The sequence below is a fragment of the Pteropus medius genome, unplaced genomic scaffold, assembly GCF_902729225.1.
Source record: "Pteropus medius unplaced genomic scaffold, Ma_sr-lr_union100, whole genome shotgun sequence".
Classification (NCBI taxonomy): Eukaryota; Metazoa; Chordata; class Mammalia; order Chiroptera; family Pteropodidae; genus Pteropus; species Pteropus medius.
Window position 1 is genome coordinate 29,383,603 of NW_024344378.1, and position 11,784 is coordinate 29,395,386.

Sequence of the window (11,784 nt, forward strand, 5' to 3'; positions counted from 1 at the left end):
TCACTTAGAATAAAATAAAGTTAGTATTTATTATTACTAGAATATTTAAGTCTTCATTAAAGATAAGCTAATAAACTCACAGTGATCATAATATATAGGAACTTTATCTCTAATAGTTGCTTTGAAAAAAAATCAAAAGCTCAAATGTTTTTCCTAAAAGTTTAATCAAAGAAAATAAAAGTTAATGCTTACATTACCTGCCACTATCTGGAAGGGGAAAGGCAAGGGAAAGAGAGAGGATTAGCAGATATTTTGGGTAAGTTTATCATGCAATAAAAGTTTGCCTCTTTAAATACAGAAAATTTGGAAATATTACCAAAATTCATAATTACCAGCACTCATAGGACATTTTAACTCTTTATTCACATCTTACAATAAATATTGTGACTTATGGATTATAATTCTGAAACATAAGTACAAATGCAGATAGTGTGAGGCATAGGACTAACTGAGAACCAACCCTAGGAGTTGACACCTTGTACCATGCTTTCATGTGGGCGTAGCAGGGTGGAATAACTATTGACAGCTTGTTTTGGAATAATTTGCTACAAGTTCATAAAGCAAAAGGATAAAATAGCAAAGGAAGTGTGACATAGTTGCCTTCTTATAAATTATCGAATAAAAGATAGGCGTCTTCCTTCCCTCAAGAAGTTAGTTTACACTCAGAAAACATTTCATTTTTCTTTATAGAAGGTACCAGTTTTGACTTCTATGAAACATTCAAAACCTGAACTATTATTTGGGCATTACTAACACAATGGCACATTTTATGATAAGCTGGCACCCACTACTCTGCAATCTAATTTGCACCAAGTCTGCTGAAGAAATGTCAAGACTGCACTAGATTATTTTTGAGGAGAGTCTCTGCAAAGTCTACAAATTCTTCACCAAAACATGACAACTGGCTCCTCTTTCTTCAAAACAAGGGAGAGGGGGAGAAAGGGATGAGGGAGAGGAAGAAGAGAAAGAGAAGAAGAAACATTCTGCTACTACACGTCACCAGAACAAAATTTTCTTCAGCTTAATGTTTCTCTATAATTAAAATTAAGGATACAAGCAAAATAACATAAAAATAGTTTTAATCAAATTAATCACACAAATTGAAAATTGATAAAATGTTATGTATCTCCTATAATGGGTCATAATTACAAAAATGTAAACCTACAGACTCAACCTAAAAGGAAATACTGGCAAGAGGGTAAATCTATTAGCAGATGTATCGAAAATAAAACTACTTTGGATAATCAATTATATTTATTACAAGACTCTTCACCAGAAAATTCCAGTTATATAATAACAGCGCTACCATGCTCAGCTACGTTTTCTTATGATGAGCTCAGTTACAATCTTTAAAGGTTAAAAATACATTATTTCTCTAGTACTCCAATCATTAAGTAAACATGTAATATATTTGAATGTTTTTAACTACTTAAATCAGGGGTCATTAAGTGCCCTAGCATCTGTAAAGAAGGGTATAAACTGAGGAGACTTTTCAAAATAGGCCAATTCAATCAGCATGACATGACCTTTCAGGAGAGACTGACCCTGTGCAGATTAATTCTGAGCAGTCTCAAAATTCTGTTGCAGTTCCGGGGTTTGTGGACTTAATAGTGTAGAAAGAAGAACAACAATGTGTCTGGGGACTCAAATTTTACTCTGAATGCTGTCATTAACGGGATAATTTTATCAAAGCGCGTCATCCTTCCCAGCCTCAGTTTTATCATCTATAAAATAAGAAACATTTCTGGGGGAAAAAAAAAAAAGAATCTCATGACTTTTATCCACTGTGTATCTAGCTTTTTAATGTTTTTCAACCAAAAGTGCAAATGACATGATTTAATAAAATATAGCTTCGTCAACAGCATCTGTTCATAAATTTCTCTTTGCCTTTTTAAATAAACACAGGAATAAAAGGTGGGAGCACGTTAGGATACTGTGGACCCTTGAATAATTCATCTGAAAGATGGTCTGGATATGTTAATCAGTCATAAGCTAAGCACAGCAGATCTCAATGATTAATTTTGATTCCAAGATGCCCAAAGTGGTCAATTTTGGCTAAATTACTTAACTCTGAATCTTAATACCATGTAATAGTTAAACATAACAATTTTACTGAGTACATCCTTAACAGTTACGTACAAACTTCATTTTCTAGCACATCACCTTTCGCTTGGAGAGAGTCCAACCTATACAAGGATAAAGAACATGCTGTGCCTACAGCAGTTCTGATGATGTAAGTACTACTACATTTTGCCACATGACACTACAACTTTACATTTATTCTCTTCCTATCATTTCACACTGGCCCCTATTTCACAAACCCATAAGGCTTGCCATTTCATCAAATCTCTCCCCATCTCTACAGAGAAACAGAATTGACAAAATTACCAGATTGTAATGACTAAAATATCTCCAACTAACAAATTAAAATATGTCCTCACTTTTTGATTACACAGACCTCTTGGGTCTAAGTTACACTAGAAACAGAGATATTAAAGCATAATAAAGTTTAGGTATACTTGGGTTTTACTTTTATTCCTGAACATGAAAGGATGGAACATCCCAAGTGCTTCTTATATGGTTAGTTCTTATTATCAGAAACATTTAATCAACTCTTCTGAAGAAGTACCTACATCAGAAAGGGTTTACATGCCTATGTGTAGGGGTGAGTGGGTGTATATAAGAGGGAGGGAACGGGGGAAAAACAGAGAACATGTGGGAGCACAGCTTAGTCAGAAAAGGCTAGACCATTACAAAACCTTTATATGCTCCCAACTCAAAATCCTTGATTATAGCACTCTACAAGGCTGTTGGCTGTAATGCCAAACAAACAAGTCACACAGTTCAATGCCGTGAAGGCAAATACCTTAGAAATGGTTGAACACATTTGTAGCTTACAAGAGAAAAGTACAACTGTTGGAGTTTCTCTATCAATTTTATCCATTCTGAAGGAAACCACTCTGGAAAAAAAAAAACCACTGACATTTTTTTCTACAACTATGAAGCAGGTCATCAGAGGATTGGAAATATCATTTTCCTTCTGCATATGACTTCTCAGCTTAGCCAGCCACTAGTTTTCATCAAATACATGCACGGTGACACAATCAAATAATAATTCCTATTGCAGAATCCTTTTTGGAAACTTTAAGGGACATTAACATTTAAAAAATGGTGAAATTTCTTTGCCAACAACAACAACAACAAAACACTTCTGAAGAAATTTCAGTACTCTGTAGATAGTGTATCTTAATGCCTGAAAAAACATCAGGTTTTCCTGCTTTGGTAAAGACAGAAGTTCATGTCACTGAGACTCAGTGCTTTGTTCATTAACATGCACTGCAGTGCAAGATTCTACTTACTATCAATACTAAGGGAAATCTTATCTATTATGAAAGTATTCTACTGCTTCATGAGCCCTAAATCACAGCCTATGCACAGGGATTTGTCGTGAAAAATCTACTGATGTGAATGCTGTCTAAGTCACAAAAGCCAAGACTTTCAATTGGGGCTTCTCAAGAGTGCTATCAAGAAGTGGGAGCAACTATGATATTCTTTGCCATGCAAATGCACTGGCCTTCAGAAGACAAATTCTACAGCCAGGATTTTAACTGCCATTAACTGGATATATTATGAACTCATTTATAAAGTTTAACTCTTCAATCTTAAAACTAAAATGTTTTTTGTTAACCAATGTCACCATAATAAAAATTAAAAAAAAAAAAAAAAAACTAAAATGAGTCATAATCTTTCATTTTTAACATAGCATTGGTCAAGATCGTATGCCAAAGATGACCTCATTAGCTAAAGCAAAAAAAAAAAAAAAAAAAGACGCAACATGAATTTATCTTAAAAAAGTCTTATCGGAGAACTCTTATTTCTTGACATAAGCCTACTTTCTCATCTGGCAAAAGAATCTACAGATTCCATTTGCTCCTTAATTCTTTTGTGAGAGGATTTTCAGCACTCGTTTTCACCAAAAACAAAGTAAAAATTGATTACATATCAAAGATGATATCAAGAATGCTAAGTCAAAGAAAATGGAATAGTTTTAACATATTATTTAAAAACTAAATTATAGTAGCCCTTTCATTAAAATTTACCACTGGGCAGAACTAAAGCTTAATTTTGGTTACTTTGTACCATCTAAATTTATTCATCATTCTCAAGGAGTACCACTGACTTTTGCATGAAAAAAAAAAAGACAATTCTTATGAAGATTTTTTTACATTCTGTTGAAAATGTTTACAATGCAATTAAAAACTATAAGAACAATTTTATGTTCATGTACATAATGCATTTTTATGAAAATATGTATAGCTTCATTATATTTTTTAAAAGTATGTAACATAAATAGTTTAAGAGCCTCTAGCTTAAATCTAGTGATCTGGCTCCATACTACACAATTTTTCTATTTTTTCTTTTTACCTGAGTTCTTTCTCACCAACAAAATGTCTGCTACTCATTAACCCTGTTTTAAACTTCTACCACTGCTTCTGCAACTGTATTTTAATTTGACCACTTCTAGATAGTTTTCTTCCCATTCAGTCTCTTTTCCCGTGCTTCACTGCCTTTATTTACTTAAGTGTTAAACAATTCATTTTCTATATTTTTAATCAGCAAAAGTAATTGTTTCCCTCTAGATGACGAAAGGATGAACCAAAGTAAGTATCTCAGGTCCTCTCTGCTCTGGAACTCATACCAGTGCTATCAACGCAGGGTGCACCCCGTATACAGAACGGTAAGGCAATTGATCGCAATCAACAGTCACCACAATCATTCACTAACATAAGATTCAATTTTTTAAACTACCAATAAGTACTTTGACATCCTAGATATAATTTAAAAAAGTCACAAAGACAAAACAAGAAACGAGGAAAGAGTAAAGGAAATTGGAATCAATGTGGCTACCCAGTTCGAAATGATGGATATGATCACTTATGTTTCTGTTTTGAAGTTGAATTTAAAAAAATCGGATTAAAGTGGAAGAGAATCTTCCTGATTGTAAAAATTATTAAAACTAGAATAAATTTCTCACATAAGTTATGACGCCTCCCTCAACAGAGTTCTTTAAATGAGTTTTTCCATTTTTCTGGAATGGTTTGGGTTTTTCTTTCTTGGAGGCAGAAAAAATTATGAAATCTCTGTAAGAAATGTAAACATGTTTTGCCATACTTACCATCCAAAGAAATGAATCTCTTAAAAATTACTGTAAAAGTTCTTCCAAGAGTTCAATTTCTGCTTTTGAATGTACTATACAAATAAAATGTCACTGAATTTCTACATAGTCTTTAGTCTTCTGAATAAGAGAAATTTTAACTAATCTTAACTACATATATTAATATTCATATCAAAGAATAATCTTTATGTATTATAAAAGTAAAGATGCTACTTTACTAGGTTACCAGCCAAGTTATTATCCAAAGACATTTTATTCTCAAGCTTCAGAAATATTAAGCTTACTTCTGATAAATATATTGCTTTTTAAAATGTTTCTAAGTATTTTATAAGACCAAATATGCAATATAGTTATGGGTAAGATGCTAGCATGACATGAAAATGTTAGCACAAACAGAAAAAATTAATCAGCCATTTGCTCATATGAAAGTTAAGGTAGTAACTGATTTTAATATTTAGAAGAAAGAAATAAGGGTTACCAACTTTCTTTTTAAAAATCTGTTTTCCATTAAATTCTTAGATCTAGGTCGGAGGAGGAAAGGAAAACATCAAATATAACTTACCTTTTTGTCTCTGGTCCTTACTTCCCCATAGAAATCTAGGGCCTCTTGTGCCTTTAAAAATTTGCCCCGATGTAACAAATATGCACAAATCATTACACCAGTTCGTCCCTTTCCAGCTTTACAGTGAATTGCCGCAACATGATTGTCATCTTCACTTAGCCATTGGTCAAGATCTTCACAAAAGGGTTTGATAAGTTCTAGCTGTGGTGGATTATGGTCTTCAAAAGGATACTGTGCAACTGTGGTAAAAAGAAAATTTCAGAATAAGAGGAAAATCACTTCTGAATTGTTTATTAAAAGTAAGTTAACTTTAGAAATGCTGCATATAAGCTCAACAGATATTTAAAAGAAAAACTGAACTCCAGAGAAAAATCAAATTATTGTCTGTGAATTTTCAAATTTTTGAACAGAAATAGCCTCTCATTAAGACATGAAGGCCACATATTTTTTTCCCATACTTTATGAAGGAAGAAACTTTGCTATGGAGAGGTAGCACAGGTTATAATATATTAGAGGAGGAGGTGCACTCAAAAGGAAACGTCACAGGCCTCTTGTCAGGACTCTCAAGGAATTTTCTAATAAAAGGGGTAATAACACTTGTAATATTGCATCACCATAAAACATATTCAAAAGAAAGTATAGATTACTAATAAATCAACAATGGAAAAAAACTGCATTTAACATTTCATATATCAAAAATGTTAAGTATGTTATTTCTTGCAAATGTTATTGTTGCATACACATGACTTTAAAAGGCATTTACAAAAGAACTGAAAAAACTACTTATAAAAAGTATACAACTGTAGTAAAGTTTATCAAATGAAGTTTCAGATCTTTTCACGTAAGTTATTAAGAACCCAAAACTTCTCTGTTCCCTATAGTCAGAGCTGAGGATTTTAATATTTGTCCAGAAATAGGATTTTAAATATATCACTATTAAATTTTATCTTAATGGTCTCTGCCTTAGTTCCACTCTATTCAGGTCCTAAAAATTCTGACAACCTAATTATCCCGTGTCATCTAAATACATAAAACATATGTCTTATATTTTCAATCAAGTCATTCATAATGTGGTATAGGACACAATCAATTAAGCCCTTTGCTGTGACAGGAGAGCTCTTCTGATAGACAATGGTTATTAATATAGGGAGTCATCAGCAGGACAGCTTTCACTTAGACTATCTTCATCTCCAGTGGCACACAAAAACATCTAGAAAAATGTGTTAAACACCTATTTAAAGCAGGATAAACCTTGACTAAAACACAGTTTGCTTAATAAGCAGTAGCCTAAATTCACTAAAAAAGAAACATTCTTAGTAAATCTATACTGACTTTCATTCTTAGTGTTTCTGAATTCTCAAACCATCTGTTTGAAAGTCCATTCTAGATTTTCAGGCAGGACCAATGGCAAGTACATTAATCTGTAGGTGATGGCACCAACTTTCTATGAACAGCATATGCCAAATTTCTCAACTCTCCAGTGGCTCAAGGGGTTCCACAAATACAAATCAAAGCTTTTGTGGGCTCTGAGATAGAACTGACTATGCCTGAAGAATAACCCATTTAAAACAGTTCCCTGTTCTCACCTATCAGGCTCCCTTTATCCATATTTGTTGTATATATACCCTTTTCCACCTTTTAGGTCATGCTCCTTCTGCTTTCTCCCTATAATCTCTTACTATTGCATCAAATGTCTTAAAAAGTAGATATATAATCCCCTCCTTATACTATTGTTCATCTAGGAATTTCTCCTAATTCTGAGTCTATTCTGCAATTTAGTTTTCCTAACATTACTAGCAGGTTTCTATGGAACTTGCTTCCTAAAACATAACAGCAAAATTATATTTTTCAAATATTCTAAGACCATCTTTAAGATAAATATTTATCACACTTAATAATCGAGATTATTCATTATTTCTATGACAGTAAGACTTAGTTTTAAGTTACATAACACAATACAATATTTTTATATACCTACCTCTGCAGTTAAATTTGGCAGTATCATAATGTCTTTCAGCACATCTAAAAGAAAAGTTTAAATGTGATATAAAGTTATCTTTTACAATTGAGAAAAAAATGTAATAGTAACAAACATGTTCTGAAAACTTTTTAAATTCACCATGTACTATGATAAATGTTTGATATTAATTATTTCTTTTAATCCTAAGAATCCTATGAAGTAAGTTTTGTTTATTATCCCCGTTTTACAATTAAGGAAACCAAAGCCTTATGTTAAGTGTATGCAATTAGAATTTACACATTTGCTTACACAACCTGTGATACAACTAATATACAACTCTGCAAATTCAGCAGCACCTGTACCTTCAAATTTCCTTTATGGAAATTCTGCATGCTAACAGAATTTAATAACTAACTACTTTCAATATTATCTTTACCTCATAGTTGAGCATACAGTTTTCTTACACTATTATTTTTAAAAATATGTTAAAAATAGTGAAATTATAAGAGCAAAGGAAAAGTAAAGAAAGACACTAAATGGTGCTAATCTACTCAGATACAACACTTACTAAACTTTAAAACCAGACCTTTCCCTCTTTAGGTAAGCTAAAGGTCATCTTTTCAATAATCTCTCAGGTTACAAATTTTAATTAACGTCTTAATGAGAGTAATAAATAAAATCAATACAGAATATTAAAATGTTGACTTAGCACTACATAGAGCATGCTAAAATTTGTGTTTTGAATAAAGACATGTTTGTTATCATGCAATGCCTTATTCATGATTAAGAGGCCATGTTTATAAACATAAATAGGCTTGGAAAGAGATCCCATATATCAATTTGTGGTCAGCAGCATCCTGGTAACTCTAACCACTAACCAAACCAGATTTTTAAAAAATTATTTAAAATAAAAACTTAACATTTTAAAACAAATAAAAAGTCCATTGCACCTTAATCCATAATTCTAAAATCCCCAAAGTTTGAAACATCTAACATTTTTTCTTAAATTTATGGCAAACTCAATTGCAACAGAACCTGATTCGAATTCATGAGATTGTATGTAGTCCTTAATAAATACACTTAGAGTGAAGAATCAAATGTTTCATTCTAGGTACCGTTTCAAACTCCACTGGAGTGTTATAATACAAGTATATGCTTCCATGTTCCCTTTCTGAAAACTTAAAAATTCTGAATGCTGAAATACGACTGGCCCCAAAAGTTTCAAATAATTATCAACCTATATTTATGTTTAGAAATCCTGAAAACATCTGTATAGTTCCTCTACATTAAAGGATTTTACAGCCAAATCCACATGATGATTAAACTAATTATAAACAAACTGCAATTCACTGATTTCTAACTGGTCAGACCTGAAACAAATCAACTTTCTTATTATTGCTCAAAACAAAGCTTTTCCATTTTAGCATATTATAACGTAGTATGAGTTTTGCTAGAAAGAAATTTATTCGGTAATAACATATGCACATATATGCATCCTTGCTGAATAATTTCATACTTATATAAAAAAAAACATGACATGTAGAAAGAAGAAGACTGGTAAAGAAAATAATCACATTATATACTTTCTTTGGTACAAGATAAAGAAGCAACATGGTGAATAGTGAAAAATCCATAATGAAATATTTTATAAGGAATCATGTAAAGACAGAGGTTAGGAGCTAAGGGGGTAGGTATAGGCTAGGAAACAATTCTAAGAAACTGATCTCATGACAACACAATAATAAACATTTTGAGTTTTATGCAGATTCAGTTCTCTAAAATTCCCATGCTTTCTCAGGAACTCAAAATGTTTGCTTTGACAAATAGTGCTTAAGACTACTTTCATAAACTGATTCTTAAATACTACTGTTAAGAGGAAGAAATGGAAGGTAAGTAGAAATAGTGAGCTATGAAATGTCCACTAGATGTACACACCCTACAAAGGAATTTTCATGTTTTCTGATTCATCCTCACCACCATATAATAATAAATATTATCTCCATTTAATATATGAAAAAGCTTAGATTCAGAAGAGCATTGAAAAACCTGCCCCAAACTACAATATGCAACATGTAAATGGAAGAGCCAGGACTCAAGCTCTAGAAAAGTCAAAACTTTTCTAGCACTGCTTCATACTGCCACTTATAATAAAAAACCAAAAAGAGTTTTAAAAACAAAAACTATAACAAAATTTAGTCAAAGCCAGCCTTCCTATCAGAGCAACACTTGGCACAATAGAACTGACAGTGATAAGGAAAACACGAAAAAGTTATGAAAATCTCTGCAGGTATGGATAGGGAATGTGTGAGAACATATCCTGGGACCAGTAGTGATGAAAGTGATCTGAGGAGGGGCTGGCTGGTAGAGTAAGAATAAAGATTCTCTTCTTAATTAAAACTTTCTCTGATAACTGCATGCACGTACACATGATGTTTCTTACAAATTTTTTGCAGTATGTTATTAAGTCTCTCAACAAACCATAACTGAAGATACAGAAGTAATAGCAGAGGGGATTCAACTAAGACAAGTGTTAAACAGATTTAACCATTTATACTTTATAAGTAAAATGGAACTTGGATTTTTTTAAAATCATCATCTCATATCGGCTTATAATGAGACGAGAAATGAAAGCAGCATTGAAAGAGGTTTTATGTAGTAGACAGAAAGTGAAGAAAGAGGTTAAGATTAATAGGAAAAGCTTCCAGTGAAGTGAAATTTGCCATGGAATTAGCTAGGCATGCAGTTTCTTCTTTACTTTTGTCAATGAATTTATCCTTATCTCACAAAAGAACACTTAATAGGTAAAAATTAACGACAGCTAAATTTTGATCACAACATGATGGAGAGTTATATGTCAAACAGAATATACAACAAAATACAGTATCTAGTGAACATTTAAGTTCCTCAAAGGCAAGAACTATATTATGCCTTTATTCACTATCTCCCCCCACTTCACTTCTTATCCCCACCAGAGTACAAATTATACAGAGGAACATACAAAAATAAAATACATTTGCACAAAACAAACTGAGTAATTTACTAATATCAGTATACTCATAAGCTAATTTTGTCTGTTCTTCAAATAACTTACTGAATGCCTGATATATAGAGATATAAACAGGTACAGATTCAATTATTGGAAAGTCTACATTAAAAACTCTTCTTCATCAATGTATGTCACAACTGCCATGACAAGTTTAATACACTATTAAATACAGGTATGTCTAATGCAAATATTTTAAGATCTTTCAATTTATATGTTTGCAAAGATATATAGCGCATGTAATTAATATCTTAAAAATAAAAGAAATAAAATATAAACATCTGCTGCTTCTCAGACTCACTTACCCAGAGCCAAAAATATAAACAAGGGTAGAAAGAAGGTGAAGATTAAAAACGGACATCAGAAATCAAAACATACTACAACTTGGTAGTTCTATAAACTTCTGAAGTAAAATCTGGGGAGGTTAAAAAAACAAATGAACAAACAAAACCAAAATGGGAATATTGGCATAAAGAGTGGACGGTCTGCTACAGTAAGTACCTGTGTGACCTTGTTCAACTCACTTAACTACTCTAGGCCTCAGATTCTCCATCTGTAAAATGAGAAGGTTGGACTAAATGTTCTCTTTCAGGTACTTTCCAGTTCTGAAAATCTATGATTCCACTAAATGGAGTAGAGAAGGGGAGTTAAAATATATGCACCAAAAGTTACTCTCAACTAATAATGAGTCAGTCCATTAACTTGGGAGTTCAATGTTTAGAAATAAAAAAAACAAATAGGCAGGCAAGTTCCCAGGCTAGTTTCCCAATGCCAACTTTAACCATAATAATGTAAGTGACCTACAATACTGACAGTAAGCCTAAATCCTAATCTGTAAGCAGGAAGCCTCTGCATACAGGAATGAAAAGAATTTCCTTCCCTTTCTCTGGATATAACATTAAACTTGCATAAAATTTTGAAAACGGCAGAATTTGTCCTTAGTATCTTTCTACTTTCCTTCTGGGACTCTTTTTAAATGCCCAATCCTGAAAATGTAACCCTGAAGTAATTTGTTTAATGAACTCCAGCTTTTGACAGTTCTT

General features: G+C 32.3%; 1 protein-coding gene across 2 annotated transcripts in view; it reads right to left on the bottom strand.

Moving 5' to 3' along the window:
• PTEN (phosphatase and tensin homolog) overlaps positions 1-11,784 on the bottom strand; it is a 79,399-nt gene that overhangs the window by 21,262 nt on the left and 46,353 nt on the right. For both annotated transcript variants that reach the window (XM_039871794.1, XM_039871793.1), the window contains 2 exons: positions 7,717-7,760; positions 5,739-5,977 (listed from right to left, as the gene is read on the bottom strand). In XM_039871794.1, coding sequence (XP_039727728.1) covers positions 5,739-5,977; positions 7,717-7,760 — 283 coding nt within the window. The remainder of the gene's footprint in view (positions 1-5,738; positions 5,978-7,716; positions 7,761-11,784) is intronic.